General features: G+C 34.8%; 10 protein-coding genes across 10 annotated transcripts, besides 13 other annotated features; 1 reads left to right on the top strand and 9 right to left on the bottom strand.

Annotated features, from left to right (window-relative positions):
- Positions 1-179: 179 nt before the first annotated feature.
- Positions 180-2,296, bottom strand: TA05415 (uncharacterized protein; the record flags this gene model as incomplete). Its single annotated transcript, XM_949763.1, has 6 exons — positions 180-403; positions 701-808; positions 861-1,181; positions 1,222-1,282; positions 1,551-1,604; positions 1,892-2,296. The coding sequence occupies 6 exons, from the start codon at positions 2,294-2,296 to the stop codon at positions 180-182; spliced, it is 1,173 nt and encodes a 390-aa protein (XP_954856.1).
- Positions 219-278: a sequence feature (6 probable transmembrane helices predicted for TA05415 by TMHMM2.0 at aa 184-206, 211-229, 249-271, 284-306, 327-349 and 359-378).
- Positions 306-374: a sequence feature (6 probable transmembrane helices predicted for TA05415 by TMHMM2.0 at aa 184-206, 211-229, 249-271, 284-306, 327-349 and 359-378).
- Positions 732-800: a sequence feature (6 probable transmembrane helices predicted for TA05415 by TMHMM2.0 at aa 184-206, 211-229, 249-271, 284-306, 327-349 and 359-378).
- Positions 889-957: a sequence feature (6 probable transmembrane helices predicted for TA05415 by TMHMM2.0 at aa 184-206, 211-229, 249-271, 284-306, 327-349 and 359-378).
- Positions 1,015-1,071: a sequence feature (6 probable transmembrane helices predicted for TA05415 by TMHMM2.0 at aa 184-206, 211-229, 249-271, 284-306, 327-349 and 359-378).
- Positions 1,084-1,152: a sequence feature (6 probable transmembrane helices predicted for TA05415 by TMHMM2.0 at aa 184-206, 211-229, 249-271, 284-306, 327-349 and 359-378).
- Positions 2,297-2,602: 306 nt separating the features above from the next.
- TA05410 (uncharacterized protein) lies at positions 2,603-3,443 on the top strand (the record flags this gene model as incomplete). Its single annotated transcript, XM_949762.1, has 5 exons — positions 2,603-2,660; positions 2,716-2,770; positions 2,819-3,056; positions 3,121-3,286; positions 3,346-3,443. The coding sequence occupies 5 exons, from the start codon at positions 2,603-2,605 to the stop codon at positions 3,441-3,443; spliced, it is 615 nt and encodes a 204-aa protein (XP_954855.1).
- Positions 3,444-3,583: 140 nt separating this feature from the next.
- On the bottom strand, positions 3,584-4,151 carry TA05405 (uncharacterized protein; the record flags this gene model as incomplete). The annotated part of the gene is made up of 2 exons (XM_949761.1): positions 3,584-3,796; positions 3,825-4,151. The coding sequence occupies 2 exons, from the start codon at positions 4,149-4,151 to the stop codon at positions 3,584-3,586; spliced, it is 540 nt and encodes a 179-aa protein (XP_954854.1).
- Positions 3,590-3,658: a sequence feature (1 probable transmembrane helix predicted for TA05405 by TMHMM2.0 at aa 156-178).
- A 259-nt stretch (positions 4,152-4,410) lies between the features above and the next one.
- Positions 4,411-6,711, bottom strand: TA05400 (uncharacterized protein; the record flags this gene model as incomplete). Its single annotated transcript, XM_949760.1, has 1 exon — positions 4,411-6,711. One exon carries the CDS (start codon positions 6,709-6,711, stop codon positions 4,411-4,413), a length of 2,301 nt encoding a protein of 766 aa, XP_954853.1.
- Positions 4,468-4,536: a sequence feature (3 probable transmembrane helices predicted for TA05400 by TMHMM2.0 at aa 649-668, 689-711 and 726-748).
- Positions 4,579-4,647: a sequence feature (3 probable transmembrane helices predicted for TA05400 by TMHMM2.0 at aa 649-668, 689-711 and 726-748).
- Positions 4,708-4,767: a sequence feature (3 probable transmembrane helices predicted for TA05400 by TMHMM2.0 at aa 649-668, 689-711 and 726-748).
- Positions 6,712-7,221: 510 nt separating the features above from the next.
- Positions 7,222-7,632, bottom strand: TA05395 (histone H3, putative; the record flags this gene model as incomplete). The annotated part of the gene is made up of 1 exon (XM_949759.1): positions 7,222-7,632. One exon carries the CDS (start codon positions 7,630-7,632, stop codon positions 7,222-7,224), a length of 411 nt encoding a protein of 136 aa, XP_954852.1.
- Positions 7,633-8,445: 813 nt separating this feature from the next.
- Positions 8,446-8,997, bottom strand: TA05390 (uncharacterized protein; the record flags this gene model as incomplete). The annotated part of the gene is made up of 1 exon (XM_949758.1): positions 8,446-8,997. One exon carries the CDS (start codon positions 8,995-8,997, stop codon positions 8,446-8,448), a length of 552 nt encoding a protein of 183 aa, XP_954851.1.
- Positions 8,935-8,994: a sequence feature (1 probable transmembrane helix predicted for TA05390 by TMHMM2.0 at aa 2-21).
- Positions 8,935-8,997: a sequence feature (Signal peptide predicted for TA05390 by SignalP 2.0 HMM (Signal peptide probability 0.895, signal anchor probability 0.009) with cleavage site probability 0.447 between residues 21 and 22).
- Positions 8,998-9,622: 625 nt separating this feature from the next.
- Positions 9,623-10,086, bottom strand: TA05385 (uncharacterized protein; the record flags this gene model as incomplete). The annotated part of the gene is made up of 2 exons (XM_949757.1): positions 9,623-9,841; positions 9,895-10,086. 2 exons carry the CDS (start codon positions 10,084-10,086, stop codon positions 9,623-9,625), a joined length of 411 nt encoding a protein of 136 aa, XP_954850.1.
- Positions 10,087-10,642: 556 nt separating this feature from the next.
- On the bottom strand, positions 10,643-12,319 carry TA05380 (uncharacterized protein; the record flags this gene model as incomplete). Its single annotated transcript, XM_949756.1, has 1 exon — positions 10,643-12,319. One exon carries the CDS (start codon positions 12,317-12,319, stop codon positions 10,643-10,645), a length of 1,677 nt encoding a protein of 558 aa, XP_954849.1.
- Positions 12,320-12,816: 497 nt separating this feature from the next.
- On the bottom strand, positions 12,817-16,689 carry TA05375 (uncharacterized protein; the record flags this gene model as incomplete). Its single annotated transcript, XM_949755.1, has 1 exon — positions 12,817-16,689. One exon carries the CDS (start codon positions 16,687-16,689, stop codon positions 12,817-12,819), a length of 3,873 nt encoding a protein of 1,290 aa, XP_954848.1.
- Positions 16,627-16,689: a sequence feature (Signal peptide predicted for TA05375 by SignalP 2.0 HMM (Signal peptide probability 0.987, signal anchor probability 0.000) with cleavage site probability 0.866 between residues 21 and 22).
- A 308-nt stretch (positions 16,690-16,997) lies between these two features.
- On the bottom strand, positions 16,998-18,491 carry TA05370 (uncharacterized protein; the record flags this gene model as incomplete). The annotated part of the gene is made up of 1 exon (XM_949754.1): positions 16,998-18,491. One exon carries the CDS (start codon positions 18,489-18,491, stop codon positions 16,998-17,000), a length of 1,494 nt encoding a protein of 497 aa, XP_954847.1.
- Positions 18,492-18,801: the final 310 nt, after the last annotated feature.

Raw genomic sequence — 18,801 nt, 5'->3', positions numbered from 1 at the left:
CTTTGAATTTAGAGGAGCTGCATAATTTCAACAAGCAGGACTCCGTAAAATTTGTACAATCTCTCATCTCTACCAAATTAACTAACTTTTAACTTAATATATCTTTCAACTATACATAATCTATAATGTACTATTAGTGTATAGTGTATAGTGTATAATGTATAATGTACAAAATATTATTAGAGCCATTGTGTTATTGACTTGAGCCTGAACTTCTTGAAGACGTATCCAATTGAGATTGAGAGGTAGAAGTAAACAAAAAGAATCATGACGAAAAGGGGAAGAGGCATTAGGTATGGTTTAAAGATCAAGTTTACTAGTCCTGTGATGATATTCGCAACCAGGTAAACCACCAGAGGGTAACTTCCAACAGTTTCAATCAGCTCATTTTCCTTGTACCTCGCTAATATATAATGAAAATCCCCATGAAAACTTACGGTAAACAATCTCAAATGAAACCACGGAGCCGAGTCCGAATGTGTACAAGAACATGACATACATCAAGTACCGGAAATTGTTCTAAACCATGGATTAAGCGAATAATTTGGTTTTAATGTTACCAGTGATCTTGATGACTTTAACTTTGCAAAATACAGAAGGTTCGCTATGGTGAAAAAGAGAAAGCTTGGGCTAAATCACACATTTAAAATGTTATTTTAAACTTACAAATAGTATGATAGTAGCGTTTTGAATATTTTACCATTTTTGTAATAATGAATTGACGCTTTGGTCACCAGAAAAACAAAAAGTGACGCGCTAATAGAGTTGGGTACACTCAAGAAGCCCTCTCTATTCGCGTATATAAAGTCTAAAACACAGTTAATCCACTTATTAATTAAATTATGTAATTTGAAACTAACTTGAGCGATCCAAAAGGGGCAACTTGTTTATTGCTCCTGTTAAAACTAGTATAATCTCGTAGACTATTGAAATCACAAACGGCAATGAGTACTTTACATAATCGTGACAGTATCTATTGATGATATCCACGACTAAATCATTATTAAACTGATTAAAGATACATAATCTTGTGAACGCGAGTGTATAAAAAAAGTTCCAGTGTATCCCGTATTCCCTTTCATCAACGGAATAGTGGAAACATGCAACTGTTATTGTTCTTATAATTGCTATTGCTAAAATGATTATATTCTTCTTAATCATCGTCCAAATGTTCTTTTTCCCTATGTTTTATTACATCAGCTATTTTTTTGAAACACTTACGTCTGCTTAAAGCGATTGATGCACCTGTTTGTGCTATAAAGAACCCTGATCCAATATCCATCTAATCAAATTAACATATAAACACTTGGAACATACTGCGCTGAATCCATCATAATACGTTTTCCTCATGAATTGGTTAAATGATATATTATCAACAGCGAGAATTGCTAAATAAGTATCAACTAGTTATTACAAACTCGATAACTGTAATCTGGTTAAATACACTAGTCTCAAAATTGTACCTAAAATAATAGCCACTATTAGTGACCCTCTTGAAAAATGAACGTATGGTACAAATCTGATGATCGTTATTTGTCATACTAAGTTACCCGTTTCTTTGATATTCCTCCGAAGACGTTTTCCACTTCTTCTTCCAGACATATCTAACGAAAAAATAAGAAAACCTGTAAATTAATATTCCCCCTGAAAATATTAAGTTAAATATGTTGAAATAGCTTAGCTTAAAAATCTTACAGTAAAACCGTCACAAGCGCAACATATATTCCGTTTAATAGGTACATAACAAATAGGTGTGGTACTATGATGACCAGGGATGTGAATGTGAATTGCAAAATTTTACTCTTGAATATTTGTACAGAACTTATCAAGCATGAGAACTGAAATAAGTATGATAATATTGTATTTATTAGGTAGTAAATAATCGGCTTACCGTTGTGACGATAATTATTATTATAGTGTGATAAAGGTAGTGGTGTTCCAAGACTTTCCCTTCAACGAACAGGTTAAGTGCTCGGTAAACTGGAACATCGGTTTTATATACACATCCGTATTTATTAATCTTAAACAGCGTTGAGTATGACAATTCCTTGTCCTTGAGATTAGTTTTATAATAGTGCTCAAAGCTAAAATAATTGAAGATAAGAACCTGTTCTGATTCTGGAATCTCGAAAATTTCTCGGAATCTTGCAACGTATCCCTTTTCATCCTGCTCCAGAGCCTTATTAAACACATGTATCAGCGAGTTGCTGAAAATGTGAGGATATTTATCCACCATATTCAGCCGGAATATGTTGATTGGGCAGAAATTAAGGATAAGGAGCTTTAAGAAGTTCATTTCGAGAAATTCTCACAGAATTCCACACAATGTCATTGATTAAATCAAAAGTTAAATATTCCGAGGGGTAGTTTCTACTACTTTCCCTGTAATATTTAAAATTTAAGGTTATGAACAAATATATAAACAAATAAAGACTGTTAAAGTTTATATTTTAATGTTTTATGACCCCATTGGAAATAATCTACCTTTTAACTAATTGTTTTATTAATAATGTTCTATGTAAATTAACAATTAGCATATTTTTTAATTATTTTTTAATATCTAAAGAAATTTTCTGGTTTATTTTATCTTTTTATATAGTAAATGGGCGACGACCTGGACTACTGGGAGTCTTACAAAGATTCCGACGACGATGTTAATGGTAATTTTTCATTTTTTCATTTCACCATTTTCCAAAAATCTAATTTTAATTTTAGCTTCTGAAAATGATAATAATCTAGACGAATTATCAGACCGATTAAAATCCCAGAAGTTCGTTTTTCATTATTTTTTCAAACTTATATTAATTTAAACCTTTAGGTTAAGTGAAGATTCTGATCTTCATTTTACTAACGATTTATTTGCCGGCTATAGCAAGGTTAAGGAAGAATCATCGGATAACTTATTCTCATCCAATCTAAAGCAGATAGGTAATTTTCAACGGTTTATTTACACATATTTAGCACTTGCTGATCCTTATTCTCAAATTGAGCTCAAATGTTTAAAAGACTGTGAAACTCTTTCTAAAAAACTTTCACAAAAAATTGAAACCAGCCCAGTTCGTTTTTATTCATATATTTAAATTTAACTTTTATATTCTTTTTTAAAAAAATGTTATTTAGGCCAAAAGTGCAGTTTGGCTTCAGTTTTTGGACATTCTTTTGCAATCTTGCGAAAAGAAGATGGAACTCAAGGACTTACAAACTTTAAAACGCAAAGTTGAGAACTTTATCAAGAATAAAGAAAACGCTCATCGGGACAAATCTCTGAATAAAAAGAAGCCCAATGGTAACAAAACTCAGAATATATACCTATTACTATATACAATTGGAATAACACATTAATAGACGTTGGAACAAGTAAAAACTACCAGGACGAGCTGGACATGCTTTACGGCGAACTTAGCGACACTGACGAAGTTAGTTTTTTTATGGTACAAAATTAATCCTTATTTTTAGGATGAAGAATTCTACTACTAGTGACTTGGCGATAGTTTTGCTCCAAACCTAACCTGTAATTTACTCAAAATCCTTTTATACACTTGAGATTCCTCAAATTCATCTTCAAGCTCCAGCCTGCGTTTGATCACCTATACGTAATAAAATACATTGAGTAGATAAGTGAATATGAAGCGCCAGCTATAAATGTCGTAAACAGCACCTGTTCAAATTTTTTAGAGAAACTTTCATCCATTCGTGTAGTTAGTGTTGGAAGCTCGAATAGCTGGAGAGTAGTGAGATCGTCAAGAGAATCTTTTAATTCGTTTAAAAGAATTGCTTCAAAATGTTCTAATTTGGCCTAAAACACATTAAACCTGTTAGCATACATTGAATATATGTAGAGAAAGCAGAATCTCGTAAATATCAGCTGGATTGAGTGAGTAAACTCTGTCTGAGAGGCTCTTTATGAAGGATTCTCCAGTTTTAGTTGCAAAAATCAAGTTAATATCCATATTTTCCCTGTCAAAGGTCCTTTTTATCTCTGAAAATGTCGAAAGCCATTCTCCATGTTCTCTGAGTCCTCCCACTGAGTACCTGCTAGGGGTGTGAACGCTGGTTTCGGGTGTTAAGGGCGGTTTACTGAACTTTACGTTTTTACAGTTCACACGAGCCTTAATCCTCTCAAAAAGAGTCTTTACATTGGGAGATAGCATATAATTGATGAATATACTTTAAATTGAGATTGATTACTAATGTGTGGTGGATTCCTATAAAAAGTAAAAAACTCGAATTTGTCCCAACCAATCAGAAGTTAATCGTGATAAACTTAGGTATATAAACTAATAATATATAAAGTGATTGAATATAAATTTGAAGGTTGAAATTCATTTAAAGTCCCGTGGAAAGTAGTCTGAATGGACAATGGTGTGGCTAAATTGGAAAGAAGTCAACATTTGTGAAGAACCTAGGAGTTTAGATTCTGCGAATGGTGTTTACTATGCGTGATCCGGCGATGCAATTAGCAGTGTAAGAAACTAGCCCAAGTAAGCTTGAGAAGATGTGTATAAGGAAAAAGTAGGTTGCGTAGTAGTATTGGCAGGGTCTAGATTTTCCAAGCTCGTCAACGCAGACTGATCCGCCAGAGAAATACCGCCAGAGGAAGAAGGCAGTGACTGAGAGGAAAACGCTGATTATCCACAGGATGTTTGCCATGTTTCTCATGGCGAGTCTTATTGTGAGCTCGACCTTGTCGTTCATTAGTCTTTCAGAGACCATTACAACGGCCAGGAAAAGAAAGATCAGTGAAACTATTCCCGTGTACCAGATTGCCTGTCCACCCTTGTCAAAGTTCTCAAACTCGCTGTAATGGATGTCGTAAACCGTTGGTCCGTACAGTGACTTGAAGTAGCTTGTGTCACTCTCATTTAAGTTGCCTACAGCGCACATATCTCTGAAACAGCATGACTTCTTGATGAATTTCCTCTCGTGGCCGCACTGGGAGTAAATGTTAATTTTCTCGTTAGTGCTCATTATTATCCTCCTCGCCTTCTCCTCATCTGAGGATAATTCCATTCCACCTTCATGCCTCATTGATAAATCAGCTGGAAGTTCACACTCCGAATCATCAAGTTTGCCTTCATCACCAACTAAACATTTTCCTCGATCCCCTCCATCTTCTCGATTTGGAGGTTGTTCTTCCGGGTCCTTGTACCCCTTGTTAATAATTTCATTGTAATAAATTAGACCCCTCGTGAGTGTTAATTTAGCTCCATCCTTCAGGTATGCAATGTCCTTTCTACTGAGTCCATAAGGCCCCAAGAACGTGTAACTGTGGCCTGTGATTTCACCGCATTTGTACGCAACTGTGTTCACCAGCCAGTCATTTGAACTCAGACTCAGTGACCCATATATCATCGAGATGAGCCAGAAGAAAACCAGAAACAACAAAGAACTTTTCAGAAAGGCCCACTTCACAGCTGAAAAGAATGTGTTAAACTTCTGAATTGCCTTCCTTGTTTTCGTAGCCTTTGTTTCTGTTTCTCCCTCCTCAATCTCAATTGTAGTACTGGAATTAATTTCACTATCCTCCCACCTATCTACCTTTTTACATTCAGACTTGCAACCCTTGTCCAGGCGATTGATCGAGTCATTCCTGGAAATAATGGTGATTGAGTTTTCTTTCTTGTAGCACACCATATTCTCGTTCATTGACCTTTTTTTGATTGTTTTTAGCTCATCGTCCTGATCATCTTCACATGCCATTACATCTATTTCATGCTCAGTTACTTCCAATCCAGGCTCGTAAGAGTTGTATTGGTATGAGTTAAATGAGCTAATCTTCTCGTAATCTTCATCTACTGGACTTGAAAATTCATTTTCAGGGCTATGGTATGTTACTGCTGGACTTGAAACAATCACTTCTGGTTCCCCTGTGGCTTTTGAACCGTTCTTTTCATCCAATTGGCTTGTAGGTGTAGTTTTTTCTGTGACTTCAATCACTTTGAATTCTTTGCTTTCAAACATACTTCTATTATTGGATGTTAAAGGTTGTTCATCTTGTAAACTGAATATTTCTTCGTTGTCAAAATTTTCTTCATCTACATTTCCCCAATTTCCATTTGAACTGCATACTTTGGATTCCTCTTGGATTTCTTCATTTTCATCATCTTCCTGTTCGTACTGATTTTTTGATTTTATCATCTTTTTTTCTAAATTTTCACTACTTTCACATTCAATGATACTTTCTGGTTCTGGATTGGATAATTCTTGCTCTGAATTTTCTGGAACATTTGATTTTTTAATTTCTGGTTCTGATACATTTTCAGATCTCTCCTCTTCTGGTGTCGAATTTTTAAAATCAGAACATATTTTTTCCGGATCAGGTGTTAAATTCATCAGATCGGGACTATCTGAAATTCCCTTGACCGTTTCACAATCTTCGCCTCCGTTTCCAATACCATTGCCTTCTTCTTGTGTTCTTGTTGTGTTAATGCTGGTTCTGACCTCTAATGACCAATTACAATTTTCTCTATCATCAAATTGATAATCTTCTACAGTTGGTTTTATTTTGAGGGGTTCACCGCTTATTCCCCCTACCATCTTATTATCGTTATCTTCAACTCTATCACTGAGCTTCATATTCTCACTAAAAGTTGAGATTCCTTCGAAAGACGAAATTTCGAATTTTTTAGAGTTATTTTCGTCTTGTTTTGTGTCAAAATGACTCATGTCGTCTACAAATTTACTTTCAGTTAATCCGTCGAACGATCCCATAAGTTTTTGTTGTTAGCCTTTTGTTTCTATTAAAAAAACGTTTTTATAAAATAAATTTATTTCAATTTCAATATTTTGATTATATGTTGAATGTGTTGATGAATCCTTGGTCTTTTGGCTAGTTGCTTTCCGCCGTACAATTTCTAGTTATTCTAACCCAGCTTTTTTTTGAAAATTACTACATACACATTCGTACTGGTTTTGTTTATATTATAAAATATTTTCCCTACTTTATCAATTTCCTTGGGGAAAAATTATTTACAGGCGTGAAAGAACGTTCATGATTCATTTCCCTTACAGAAATTAAGACCACAGAGTCTAGTCGAACCAAACCACATACAAAATATGCATATAAATATATCTAGAAAAACATATATTAGACAGTATATATTATGAATTAAAAAACATAGTTATGGTAAAACAATGACTCAATTGAATCAACAACAAACAACAAAGGATACAACGTTAAAAGAAAGATGATTTAGAACCAGTGTGATAAAAGTGATTAGATTAAGCCCTTTCACCTCTGATTCTTCTGGCCAAATGTACATCCTTCGGCATGATGGTGACTCTCTTTGCGTGAATGGCACATAAGTTAGTATCCTCAAAGAGTCCAACAAGGTAGGCCTCTGCAGCTTCTTGGAGTGCTAAAACGGCCTGTGATTGGAACCTCAAATCGGTCTTGTAGTCCTGGGCGATTTCACGGACGAGTCTTTGGAATGGTAACTTTCTTATCAAAAGCTCTGTTGACTTTTGGAACTTCCTAATTTCCCTAAGGGCAACGGTACCTGGACGATACCTATGTGGTTTCTTGACACCGCCTGATACGGGGGCAGTTTTTCTTGCGGCCTTTGTTGCAAGTTGCTTTCTGGGTGCTTTACCACCAGTTGATTTACGGGCTGTCTGCTTAGTCCTAGCCATGTTGTACAATTGATATAATCTTTAATTGGTATTGAATGCAGTAGTGAAAAATTGGTGTGGTTATAGTACTTCAGTGATCTGGGTCAAAAGTATTGCGGTTATTTAAATCACTGATAAAATAGAACAAAATAATTTTGAAATACGATGATCAGAAATTATTACTGTTATCTATAGATCTATAGAGGATTAGAAAAAGTTAATAATCCCAAAGATAAAATTGAAGATAAAATATGAAGGAAAATTGATACAAAAGTGCCTTATACTTTCAATAAAAATTGGAAAAGATTAGAAGTAATTAAATTTCTAAAAATTTTATAATAATGAGATCTCTCACTTTTACGCACAAAATTCATATGTGGCACAGCCCCAGTATTGGTTACGACACACCTAGGAAGGATACATTGGTGAACCTGAATTTTTGGACACATCCTTTCCCTACTTCCTTCTTTATTTTAACACAAAAAATTATTAATGAAGTACTAACGACATATTTTCGGAATCTTCCAAAATTTTATCTGTTTTCATCATTTCGACGTCATTATTTATTGATATATTCAATTCATTTCATATATCACTTTTTTATTTGAATTTTCATCTTTATATTATTTTTATTTATATTTTAACATATTATCTTTATATATTATGATAACGTTTTATTTTATGATAATTACTGATTGTCAACAATTTACACCTTAAATAAGTTCATAACAAAGTAATATAGATAGATTTTTAAATAGTTTTAATAAGAATATTACATGAGATGTAAAAAATTAAAGGCAAAACTATTATGCGATCCCACGTGTGTGAATGATATTAAAGTTCAGCATGCTCTTCAACCGGCACCTCAGCTTCATGCTTTTCATCAACAGTATCCTTGGGGGCTTCCTTATCTTTGGGTTTGAGCATATTTTCAAGTTCGTCGAGAACAGGATGGGATGGAATTTCAGGGTTGTACTTATCTTCGGCGTTGGCGTAACTTAAAAGTTTGGTGTAAAAGTTTTCCTTATCAACAACCTCAAGGAAATCTGAGTTGTGTGAATATCTTAGAAGAAGCTCCTTACTGTGACCCTCATCGTTGTAGTAGGATACGTGAGAGAGCCCAAAACCCATACACTTGAAAAATCCAACCAATTTGGAAAGCTTTTGCCCTGGCCTTGCTGCCCATATATTCTGTCCTCCAACAACAACTTTATCAACATCAGAGTCCTTTACAGGGTCAAAGAAATAAACACGAAGGCCGAGGTGATCATGGACTTCCATCTTCCCCAGGGTTTCGTCGGGTTGAAAAAAATTAAAGGTTTTTGAATAAGTAAAATTTAATCCAAAGATGCCAAATATGGCAAGAAGATAAATAAAGGAATACATTTTTACCTTACAAAATTACTATAATGAATTACTACCAAATAATTGTTGTAAGGATGTTCCTTAATTGGGAATTTATTGACCCAAAGAATCAATAAATAAGTGTTTGTTGGTAATACTTGGATTTAAACTTTAAATATTAAGAATAATTCCTCAGTTTACCTATGGGGAATAAGAAGAATAGAGCCATGGGGAGAATAAAACCTATTATCCATTCACACATATCCATTTAATAATTAATTTATATATAAATTTGTTTAAAATTCTTTAAAATTAAGTTTCCGATTCTTTCCTATCAAATTAATATAAATTTGATCACTTTTATAGAATCCCAAATCATTGGGTGATTCCTTCATCCTTTTTACATCGTTATATATCACATTAATTTTACACATTTTATTATCATTAGTTTTGACGAATCTTGGTGTCTTTCCTCTCTCTAAATCATCAGAAATATTTATACCTACAGACTTTTACTTCATATATCACTCTGGGAAATAGATTATAACATATTAAGGTGTTGTACAATGTAGATTATAAATGTTTTTAAATAGTTCTATGATCCAAAATAACCACCGAGATTGATTTTAAAGCCGTCGAAGGCACCACTTATTCTATCCTGTGCAGTCTAAAAATTTATAATTTGTGAAATAATTATTATTATTTTATTATATAAATATAATTTATAAATTTTAAATAAGGATTTATAGTAAATAAAAAATACCGTTGTAGCATTTTGGACCATGCCGCCAATCGAATTCCAAAGAGACTCCATTTCTTTGGGAGAATGAACTGTAACACGATCTCCATTTTCTTTCAAATTTATAGTCTTCATGCTTAGAACTTGCTAATATAAAAATGATAGTATAAATAACAGGATTAGATAGTAGTAAAGAGTACCTCTGAGTGGTAGTTAGAGGCGAAAACGACCACGAAACATGATTCTCCTGAATTGTCCTTGACTTTATCCACATAAATCACAGGCCCAAACCAAGAGAAAAAATTCCTACATTCGTTCTTGCCGAAACTTGAAGGGAACCCCTTCAAAACCACAGTAGAGCCAGGATCGAATCCAGAGGGCTGATCAACCATGATTAAATTATCGATTTTTAAATAATTAAGTTTGTATGTTAAAATTATTTTATAATGTGTAATGACTTACAGTTGATACGGATGATACATCAGTCATTAATAAGCTGAAATTGTATACACACTCCTGAGTCAGCACGATATGAAATGAACACAAAAAATAAACAATAACATTTTAAATTTTATATAATATTTTGACAGTAAAATTATTTTTCCACCATTTGGTTGGGATAATTACTTTTATATTATCTAACATTTCCCACAATCTATAAAGTAAGAATCTGATAAGAAATTGAAAAATATTTAGCTGGGTTTTAATAATAGTAACTTGTAAAAGAAATCAAAAAATTATATTTTGAAGTATATATATGTAATTCTGTGAGTGAAATATTCCATACTTTACATTAGTCCTGAACCACAGACTAATAATAAAATTGAAAAAATTGAAAAATCTAGGGGAAATTTACCCAAAAAGTTTTAATTGATCTTCAACTAATTGATAATTTCATTTTAATGATAAATTTATCATTTCATTTAATGAAAACCAAACCAAATAAAATTATTCAATACTTCTATTTAGAAGTTTATAAAATGCATTTACCGGTGTAGACTGCCAACTTTCATTTGACAGCACAAAGTACTTATTTACAGAAAGATTTCCTCCTGAAATGAGTAATTTAAGCCCATGAGGCTTCCGAGATTTGAAATAAACGACTATTGACTTGACCATAAAGTTGTGTTGAACGCTCTTCCAAACCACTCCATTGTGAGAGTCTACCAAGTTAATTATAAATTGATCCTTTGGAACCACTACGTGGAGTTCAAATCCATCCTCTAGACTCTTTGATCTAGTAAAGTATTTGTCGTCAATGTCGTATAAAACGTTAAACTTTATCCTGACTAATGACTCCAATTTCGAGTCGTCAACTTCATTAGATGTATCATCCATTAAATCTTCATCTAAATTAATATCTGAGCACTCCCATTTTAAACTACTAGATTCAGACCCTTTAAGTTTTAGTTTAGCTAGTTCAGAGTCATACTTTTCCTTGTCGACGGAAACAAGTGTTTCTCCATCCTTTAAAAAGTAAACCAACTTGACCTCTCGGTGGGTGTCAGAAACAGTCGCATTAACCATCACAGGATCTGTGTTTTCAAGATAAATTACAACAGAAGAGAAGATCTGATCTCCACTAAGTGAGGCTACCTCAGTTCCGTCGTAAAATAATCTTTTAGGGTTATATCCTGTTTTGGGAAACAAAGCAAAGGATAGTAAATTTTTCCCAAGCTTTTCCTGTTTTCTGTAAAATCTTTCATCTTTTATATTCACTCCAAAGTCAAGAGTGATATCTCTTCTAGTAGTGATCGACTTTAGCCTGTTATACTCTGAAACAAACTCACTCTTTTCAATAGAGTACCAATTACCGTCCCATTTTTTAAAAAATTTATAATCTTCAGTAACATTAATCTTTCCATCAGAAAGAAACAACTTAAGAAGTGTTCCACTTTGAAAATTGTGAACGAAAACGGATTCACACATCAAAGTGTCGTCAAACTCCCACAGAGTCTCGGTATTCTGATCACCATCTTTAGGCTTAAGTAAGGTTTCGCTATCGAATACTCTGAATAGTTTAAAGGGCTTCAAAGTGCTAAGTTTAAATATTGCAACTCTCTCCTCATGATAAATATCTTTTGAGAAAAATATACTCATTGGGTCGGACGTACTCAGGTCCAGTTCCACCCACGTGTCGACGAATGTACTATCATTATCCAGGGAGGTTTTTAACTTCAAATATTCTTGGCGTGTCGGGACATGCACAAAACTGCATTTTTCTCTTCTAAAAAATGACTCCAGCTGATCGTTTTTCACTGAAACGAGCTGGAGCACTCCATTTTTGCGGACGACTTCCACGGTTTTCGCTACTTCGAAATTTGTCGTAGAATTCCAAACTAGTTTAGTTCCAAACACTACTCTTCTTATTGAATATTCATCTTCTGAAGAATACCTAAATGTGTTTGTACATTCTGACTTTAGTGTTTGCTTGTACACATTTGGTATGTTGGTTGAAAGTATATCGATTACCAGGTTATGTGGGTCATTTAGGTTATAATTTGGGTTAGTTCCTGGTTCAATATTAGGGATGTCGATTTCATCTTGGACTCCTAATGGATAAAACAGACCAACACTATATGAAACCCATATGTTACACATAAAAATGAAGTTAATACGAAGCATCTAAATACTTGTTTAGTAATCAATCATTAAATATTAAAATTTGTCCAATTGCGGAATATAGTCATTGTAGAAGGATTAGCATGTTTTTTCTTCTTTTTATGGTGTGTATGTTATTTACATACTACACTAAATTATTTTATCTACTAAATGCTCTGTATACAAATATTAAAATTTTTTATATATTTTTATTTAATGTGTAATCTCTTTTACGTTATTACTTTATATAAAACCTCCAAATTTCACCTCTATACTTGCCAATTTTTTATTTCTTTTTTAAATTACTACCTACATAAATGAGTTATCTGTTTCATTATTCATTTAACCTTTTACTAATTAGACCTATATCTGACTAAATTTTCATAAATTAGTCCAGAAAATGCTAAAATATATTGTATATAGAACATTCGGACAATATTAGTGTATATATTATTTTTGGACCTTATGCCAATTTACGTGTAATGTGTTTAAAACTCAATGAAATTCTAGTGTGTGTGTGTTTATGATGCTGGAGCTTGTACACTTGGTACCTTTGCCCATTCCTTCTGGTAGACGTCACTCTCAACCTTCTTCCACCTACTTTTTTGTAACAAAAAGTATGAATGTACATCAGCTGAATTTTGAGTGAATACTAAATCCAAAAGTCCAACACCTTCTGATAGTGAAAGCGTTGCTGATTTCCACATCTCATCTTTTTGTTGTGCTTTCCATAATACAGTTCTGTTACTTTCAACTAGGTTCACGAATGTATCATCTCCTTTTGGTAGTACTTTTTTTACTGTATACTCACCCTTTTTCTCGCTTTCAGTACGAAACAGTTGAGAATCAAACGTATCTGATAGCAACAACTTGTTGTAATAGCGTGGTTTTGTGGGCAAAACAACGGGAGGAGCAGCTGAGGGTGGTGTAGGCGGTGTCTTAAGAGCTTCTTCCAGTGCCTTATCAAACTCCTCCTTTTGCTTAGTATAGTATGCATTTCCTGCATCATTTAGTTGAAAATAGAGAGCACTGGAAGTAGTTTGATCATTTTGATCTCCTTCCCAAACTAGACCGTGAAAAAATTTAGCTTTTCCGTCATGAACATAGACTTTCCCCTCAACTAGTCTGTCCCCTTCTTTCTTTTTTTTCCAAAGCTCAACTTCACCAAATAGTAAAGAGTTAACGCGGAATTCAGCTTTTGGATATAATCTGTATAGTTTGGCGGTTCCCTCAGTAGACTCTTTGACCAAGAAATTTTGATCCTGATATGAATTAAGGTTTAGGGAAGCCGCCTTAAAAGTTAAGGTGGCTTTAACGTCATTCAATTTTTTGTAAAACTCGGTATTAGAGGTGACCGTCTGGAATGATGGACGTGCAGCAGCCCCTTCTGGTCGTTGTGCATCTTGTTGCGGCTGTACAGCTGTTGGTTTTTCGAAATACTTTTTATCAAGAGCTTTGGTCCCGTCATGAAGATGAAGTACCAAAAATTGCTTATCGTCCTTTGAATATTTCTCCAGTTTCGTGACATATTCACCACTTTGGGATGTCCACAAGGGTGGGCTAGCTTTGACTTGGTACAATTTACCAACTTTGACTTCGACAACAGTTTTTTCTAGACCATCTTCAACCAGAGTCTCAGAAGCGAACATGGTTGAGGGCACTTCCGAGGACAGATCCAACTTAACTTTATCGTCAACAAGCTCGCCTTTCTTTGACAACTTTTCCTTCAACTCGTTAAACTTAGTCACGTCGTCGAGCTTTTGGTAAGTTAACTCATGTTTTTTGAAGTAAAGATCTTCTGTGGTAGCTGCTTCTGTAAGTAATACATTCTGGACATGAACAAGTTGTACCATGTGATCTTTGGTCAACACCTCAAGTAATTTTAGCTTTTTTGTTTGGTCAACAGAAGCAGTTTCGACCGGCCAGACTTGTACTTCATCAACCAATACTTGATTAACCAGCATCCATGTTTGAGGAGTATATGTAGTAGTCTTAACAAGGTTGTCAGTGGCTTCAGAAACTGTGAAATTTTCGGCCAAGAATGACTTTGTATCAAATTTATTTGATGGTAATTGCCAGCTAGAGCTATATTTGAATGGTTTGGAGTTGTCGGTTGTTTTAAATGTAGACAATTCACCATCAGTGTAAGTACCTGCCCAATCGGTATCACTTACCCACTTTTTCTTTACCTCAGATTGTTGAGATTGGCGGTTCTGTACTGTTAATACATCGACTTTTACAAACTTGACATCATAATCTTCAAGATATGCGTGTACCTTAAGGCCTCTTTGGTTTTCATTTGATGTCCACAGATTAGTTGTTTTAAAGTTAAGGACACCAACAACTTTACCTTTGACTGGAGTGAGGACAAGCATGGTTCTATTTCCACGGAGAGGAGTGACTTGAACAGTGAATTGGGCTTCCGAAGGACTAGTAGACAGATCTAAATCGACTTTGACTGGTGTGTTTGCTGATTTAAAAGCAGATAGTGTATTATTAAATTCAGCATCGGATTTCATCTCTACCCATTGCATATTGTGATCTTGTTTCTTGAAATATTTTGTGGTCCGTCTTTTACCTTGAGTTTCTAGATGGACGACCAACAGGCTTGAATCACCAACCAGGTAAAGATCATAATCTTTGGCAAATTCATATCGATCGCCGTTTTGACTCCAAAGAGAATGACCTAAACTTTTAACATTAGTTACTTTTAATTCCTTCACTGTAACTGTTTTCTTAAATACACCATCTGAAGTCTCCTGAGTAACTTTGAAGAATTTATCATTAAGATTCTCTTCATTCACGTCCAAATGTACTTTATTATCAGCATAAAAATCGTCTCCTTTGAGTAACTCTTTAAATTGATCGTACGCACCCTGTTCCACTGATGTGAAGTTATCTCCATCCTTCTTTAGGCGTAGAACATGGTCAGTTGACTCTGTTTTAACAGTTAAAAGAACTAATTGAACTAGAGAGTCTTTGGAAACCAATTCTAATGATTTTACGGTACCAGTAGTTTTACGAACAGCAGTTGGCCATAAAGCAAGGCTCCCGTGTGACAGTGATGTAAATGTAAAACCGGCTTTTGGAGTTAAGGTTCTTGTTACTAGAACCTTTGAAGCACCTTCTACTTTTTCAACAGTAAATTCAGCATCATTGTAACGAGTTACATCTAATTTGCCCCCAGTTTGGACCCAGGTGTCATTGTATCTAAAAGGGCTGGTTTTATCGGATAGAGATTGAACCACTTTAGAAAGTGCTTTATACTCTTCAACATCTTTCAATTTCCTAAAAACTCCGTCTTCCTTGTTAAAATAAAGAGATTCATGATCTGGATTGACCTTATCAGGAGGGACTGTGACATATAAAGCGACCAATCTTACTTCAAAATCCAAAAGTGTTAGTTTCATCTTGAAAACTCTCTTTTGCTTTTCAGTTGAAGACCACAAAACGTATTCTTTAAATTTAACCTTGTTAAGAAAAAAGGTTCTGTTTGGCATAAGTTCAAGCTCATTCAAGTTTCCGGGGCTCGACACTCTGCGGGAGGTGAAATTATCAAAAGGGGGTTTAGTAGAAAGATCCATTTCAAATGAAGTGGTAAAATAAGATGATTTAAGTTGTACAGCCTTTGTGTTAAATTCATTTTCGTTAGAAAGTGCATTCCATTGAGAATTATTGGTTTGGAGGTTTTTGAAAAAATATTTACTCTCAGATCCAAGATTAAGAACCATAAGTTTATCGAGACCAAAATCATATACTTCAACTTTACTTAAACCTTTAGCGTGGTTTACATCCTCCCATACCTTTTGGGTTCCATCCCTTAGTAACAAGGGCCTACCCTTGGATACAGAAAGCTGTTTTCTGGATACGCCATCTACCAACGATTCGGAATCTGTTACATAATTGCCGTAAAGTTCTTTGTTATGCATTTCAAAGGCGAACCATTTATCTACTAGGTTATCCCTTCGACCTAAGAACTTTCTTTGATTAGTGAACTCTTGCGCATCAACTTTTGTGAACGTCTTTTTTTCCTTCTTGTAGTACAAATCTTCATCTGTAGAATCCTTTGTTAGTTGAAAATGTAAAAGTTGTAAGAAATTGTACTTAACCAAAAGGGTGAGCTTTTTCAGGGTCTTCCCTTCGGCCGATGTAAAATTCCACAAATTAACGTCTTCATAAACCACCTTTAGGAACGTTTTTGTATCTCCAGGTTCACAAAGATAATATTTCACCAAATGATTTGGCTTGGTCGGATCCAATTGGCAATGTTCTGTAAATCTTCCAAGGTTAACAGTAACATCTTTCTTTGCTGCAGCTTGCCCAGCATCTGAAGCAAATATTTCCTGAATATTTGCCAGGAATAGTGTAAACAAAAATATTTTATTCAAACACATTATTACACATGTCCACAGAAATCCACGAAAGGTGAAGTGTAAATAAATTCAGACAAGGTATGGGGAAAATAACATACAAACAACACATTTTGGGCAATCTGCATTCAGTGCTCCTTTCTGAAACATATATCCCAATATAATTAAGTTTTTAATGAGCTAACCAAATTTATAGTTGTTTTAATTATATACTAACTTGAATTCTTAAAGTGTGTAGCGCCCCTGAGAAAAATTAATGAAAACACACATAAATTGTTTTAGTGTATATTAGCATATAAAAGTACATGAAACATAATAATTAGATAAAATTTTTAAGATTCCTGAGAAACTTCAGGGTTGACTTGTGAATTAGAGGTATCGACTAATGGGCCTTGATTGACACCCTTAGGTGATTTAGAAAAGGCTTCAAGCTTCTTGTTGGCTAAGTCAAGTTTCTGTGCAATTTGATTCCTCATGTCCTCTACGTTGCATTCACTCCTCAAGCTGTTGTAATGGTCTAGTTTCTGCTGTAACTTTTCACGACAACTGGGGAGAGAATCTAGGCATGTGGGAGGATCAACACCGCAGCTTTCAAAGTAACTCAAAGTAGCCATATCAATTTTAAACTTTGAAGACTTGTCCTTATTCTTGTTCTTTTCTTTCTTAGTCTTTGGTGAGATGAAATATTCATCTCTGTCCTTCTTGGGCACCAATCTCATTCCATATTCGTCCTTGACCAGGCTCGGAGAGGTTCCATTGTGTTCAACGGTAACTGTTTCCTTAGTGGTTGTTGAGGGTTCTTTAGTTGTATTTGTGTTTTCGAGTGTTGATAAAAATGTTAAAACTTGTTGCAGTAGCCTAACTTCCTTGTCGTAAGGCAAGAAGTCACAGTTGTCGAGCTGGGATTGGAGCTGCCTGACCTCGTTTTCCAGTGCTCTACGTTCTCTTTCTTCTTGCTGTTTCTTCAACTTTTGCTGTTGTAAGAGCTTCTGTTTTGTGTAATATTCGTTGTTCAGCTCTTCCAACTGCTTCATTAAGTTGCGTTTGTCGTTGATGTGTTCCTGGATCTCGGTCATCAGGCGGCTCTTCTCTGTGAAATACTCCTTCATGGAATCCATGGTTTTCTTCTTGCTCTCGTTCAAATTAAATAACTTCTGGCTCTCCTCTCTTTTAGCCTTTCTCAAGAGGTTAAGTTCATCCCTGAGGTTATCGAGATTGCTCTTGACGTCCATGATCATGCCATCCACCGATTCCCTTGTGTTAAGTGACTCCATTTTAAGGCGTTCGAGGGAGGCTTTGGTATTTCTGAGCTGCTGTAGTTGAGACATCATGGACTTTTCCTCCTTAAGGCTCAGGGATGAGGTCATCATCAAGCCTTCCAGGAACTTGATCTGATGATCAATTTCATGTTCGCTTTTGTATCCTGAAGCTGTCTTTAATTCGGAAAGAGTTTTGTTTTTCTTTCTGATATCACGTTGCTTATTATCTAGTTCGTCAAGGAAGGCTGAACGCTTTATATCCAATGAGTTAATTCGGCTCTGTATATCATCAAGCCTACTTTTTATGAGGCTACGCTCATCGTTTGCAGACAATCCGCCTCTATTGCTGTTAATATGGTTATTTATGGATGACAATTCATTTTGTAGTTTGGCTATGATTCTGCTTTTTTCGTCTATTTGGATCTTGAATGGAACCTCTTCGGGTCGAAGTTGGCGTGGCTTTCTTCCAGATCCTCTTGAGGGGCCTCCTCTTTTTTCAAGTTTTCCATTAAGGTTATTATTCATTGTGCCATTGGGCACGTTTTCTGATGAAACTAGTGCCGACATTTGTTTAAGTAGATCTAATATTCAAGACATGTATTTAAAAGGGTCAGTTTGTGGAAGGAATTATCGTATAGGTTTCAGCATATTTAAGTATTATGGAAATAATTAGAAAATTCAGAAAACTACCTATAAAGTAGAGATTATAGTGATAGATTAACAACGTCCTCGACCTTCTCCGTCTGATGTGGGGAGTTGACAAGTCACACATACCAAGGTACACCTGGTATGGCATCTCACGGCATGATAAATAATTTTAATTTACTGTACAAAGGTCTAACTACTTATAACACTGGTTTGCTGTTGTGTGGACCTA

This window comes from Theileria annulata, chromosome 3, assembly GCF_000003225.4.
Source record: "Theileria annulata chromosome 3, complete sequence, *** SEQUENCING IN PROGRESS ***".
NCBI classification, from domain to species: Eukaryota; Apicomplexa; class Aconoidasida; order Piroplasmida; family Theileriidae; genus Theileria; species Theileria annulata.
This window is presented reverse-complemented; position numbering and strand designations above follow the sequence as displayed.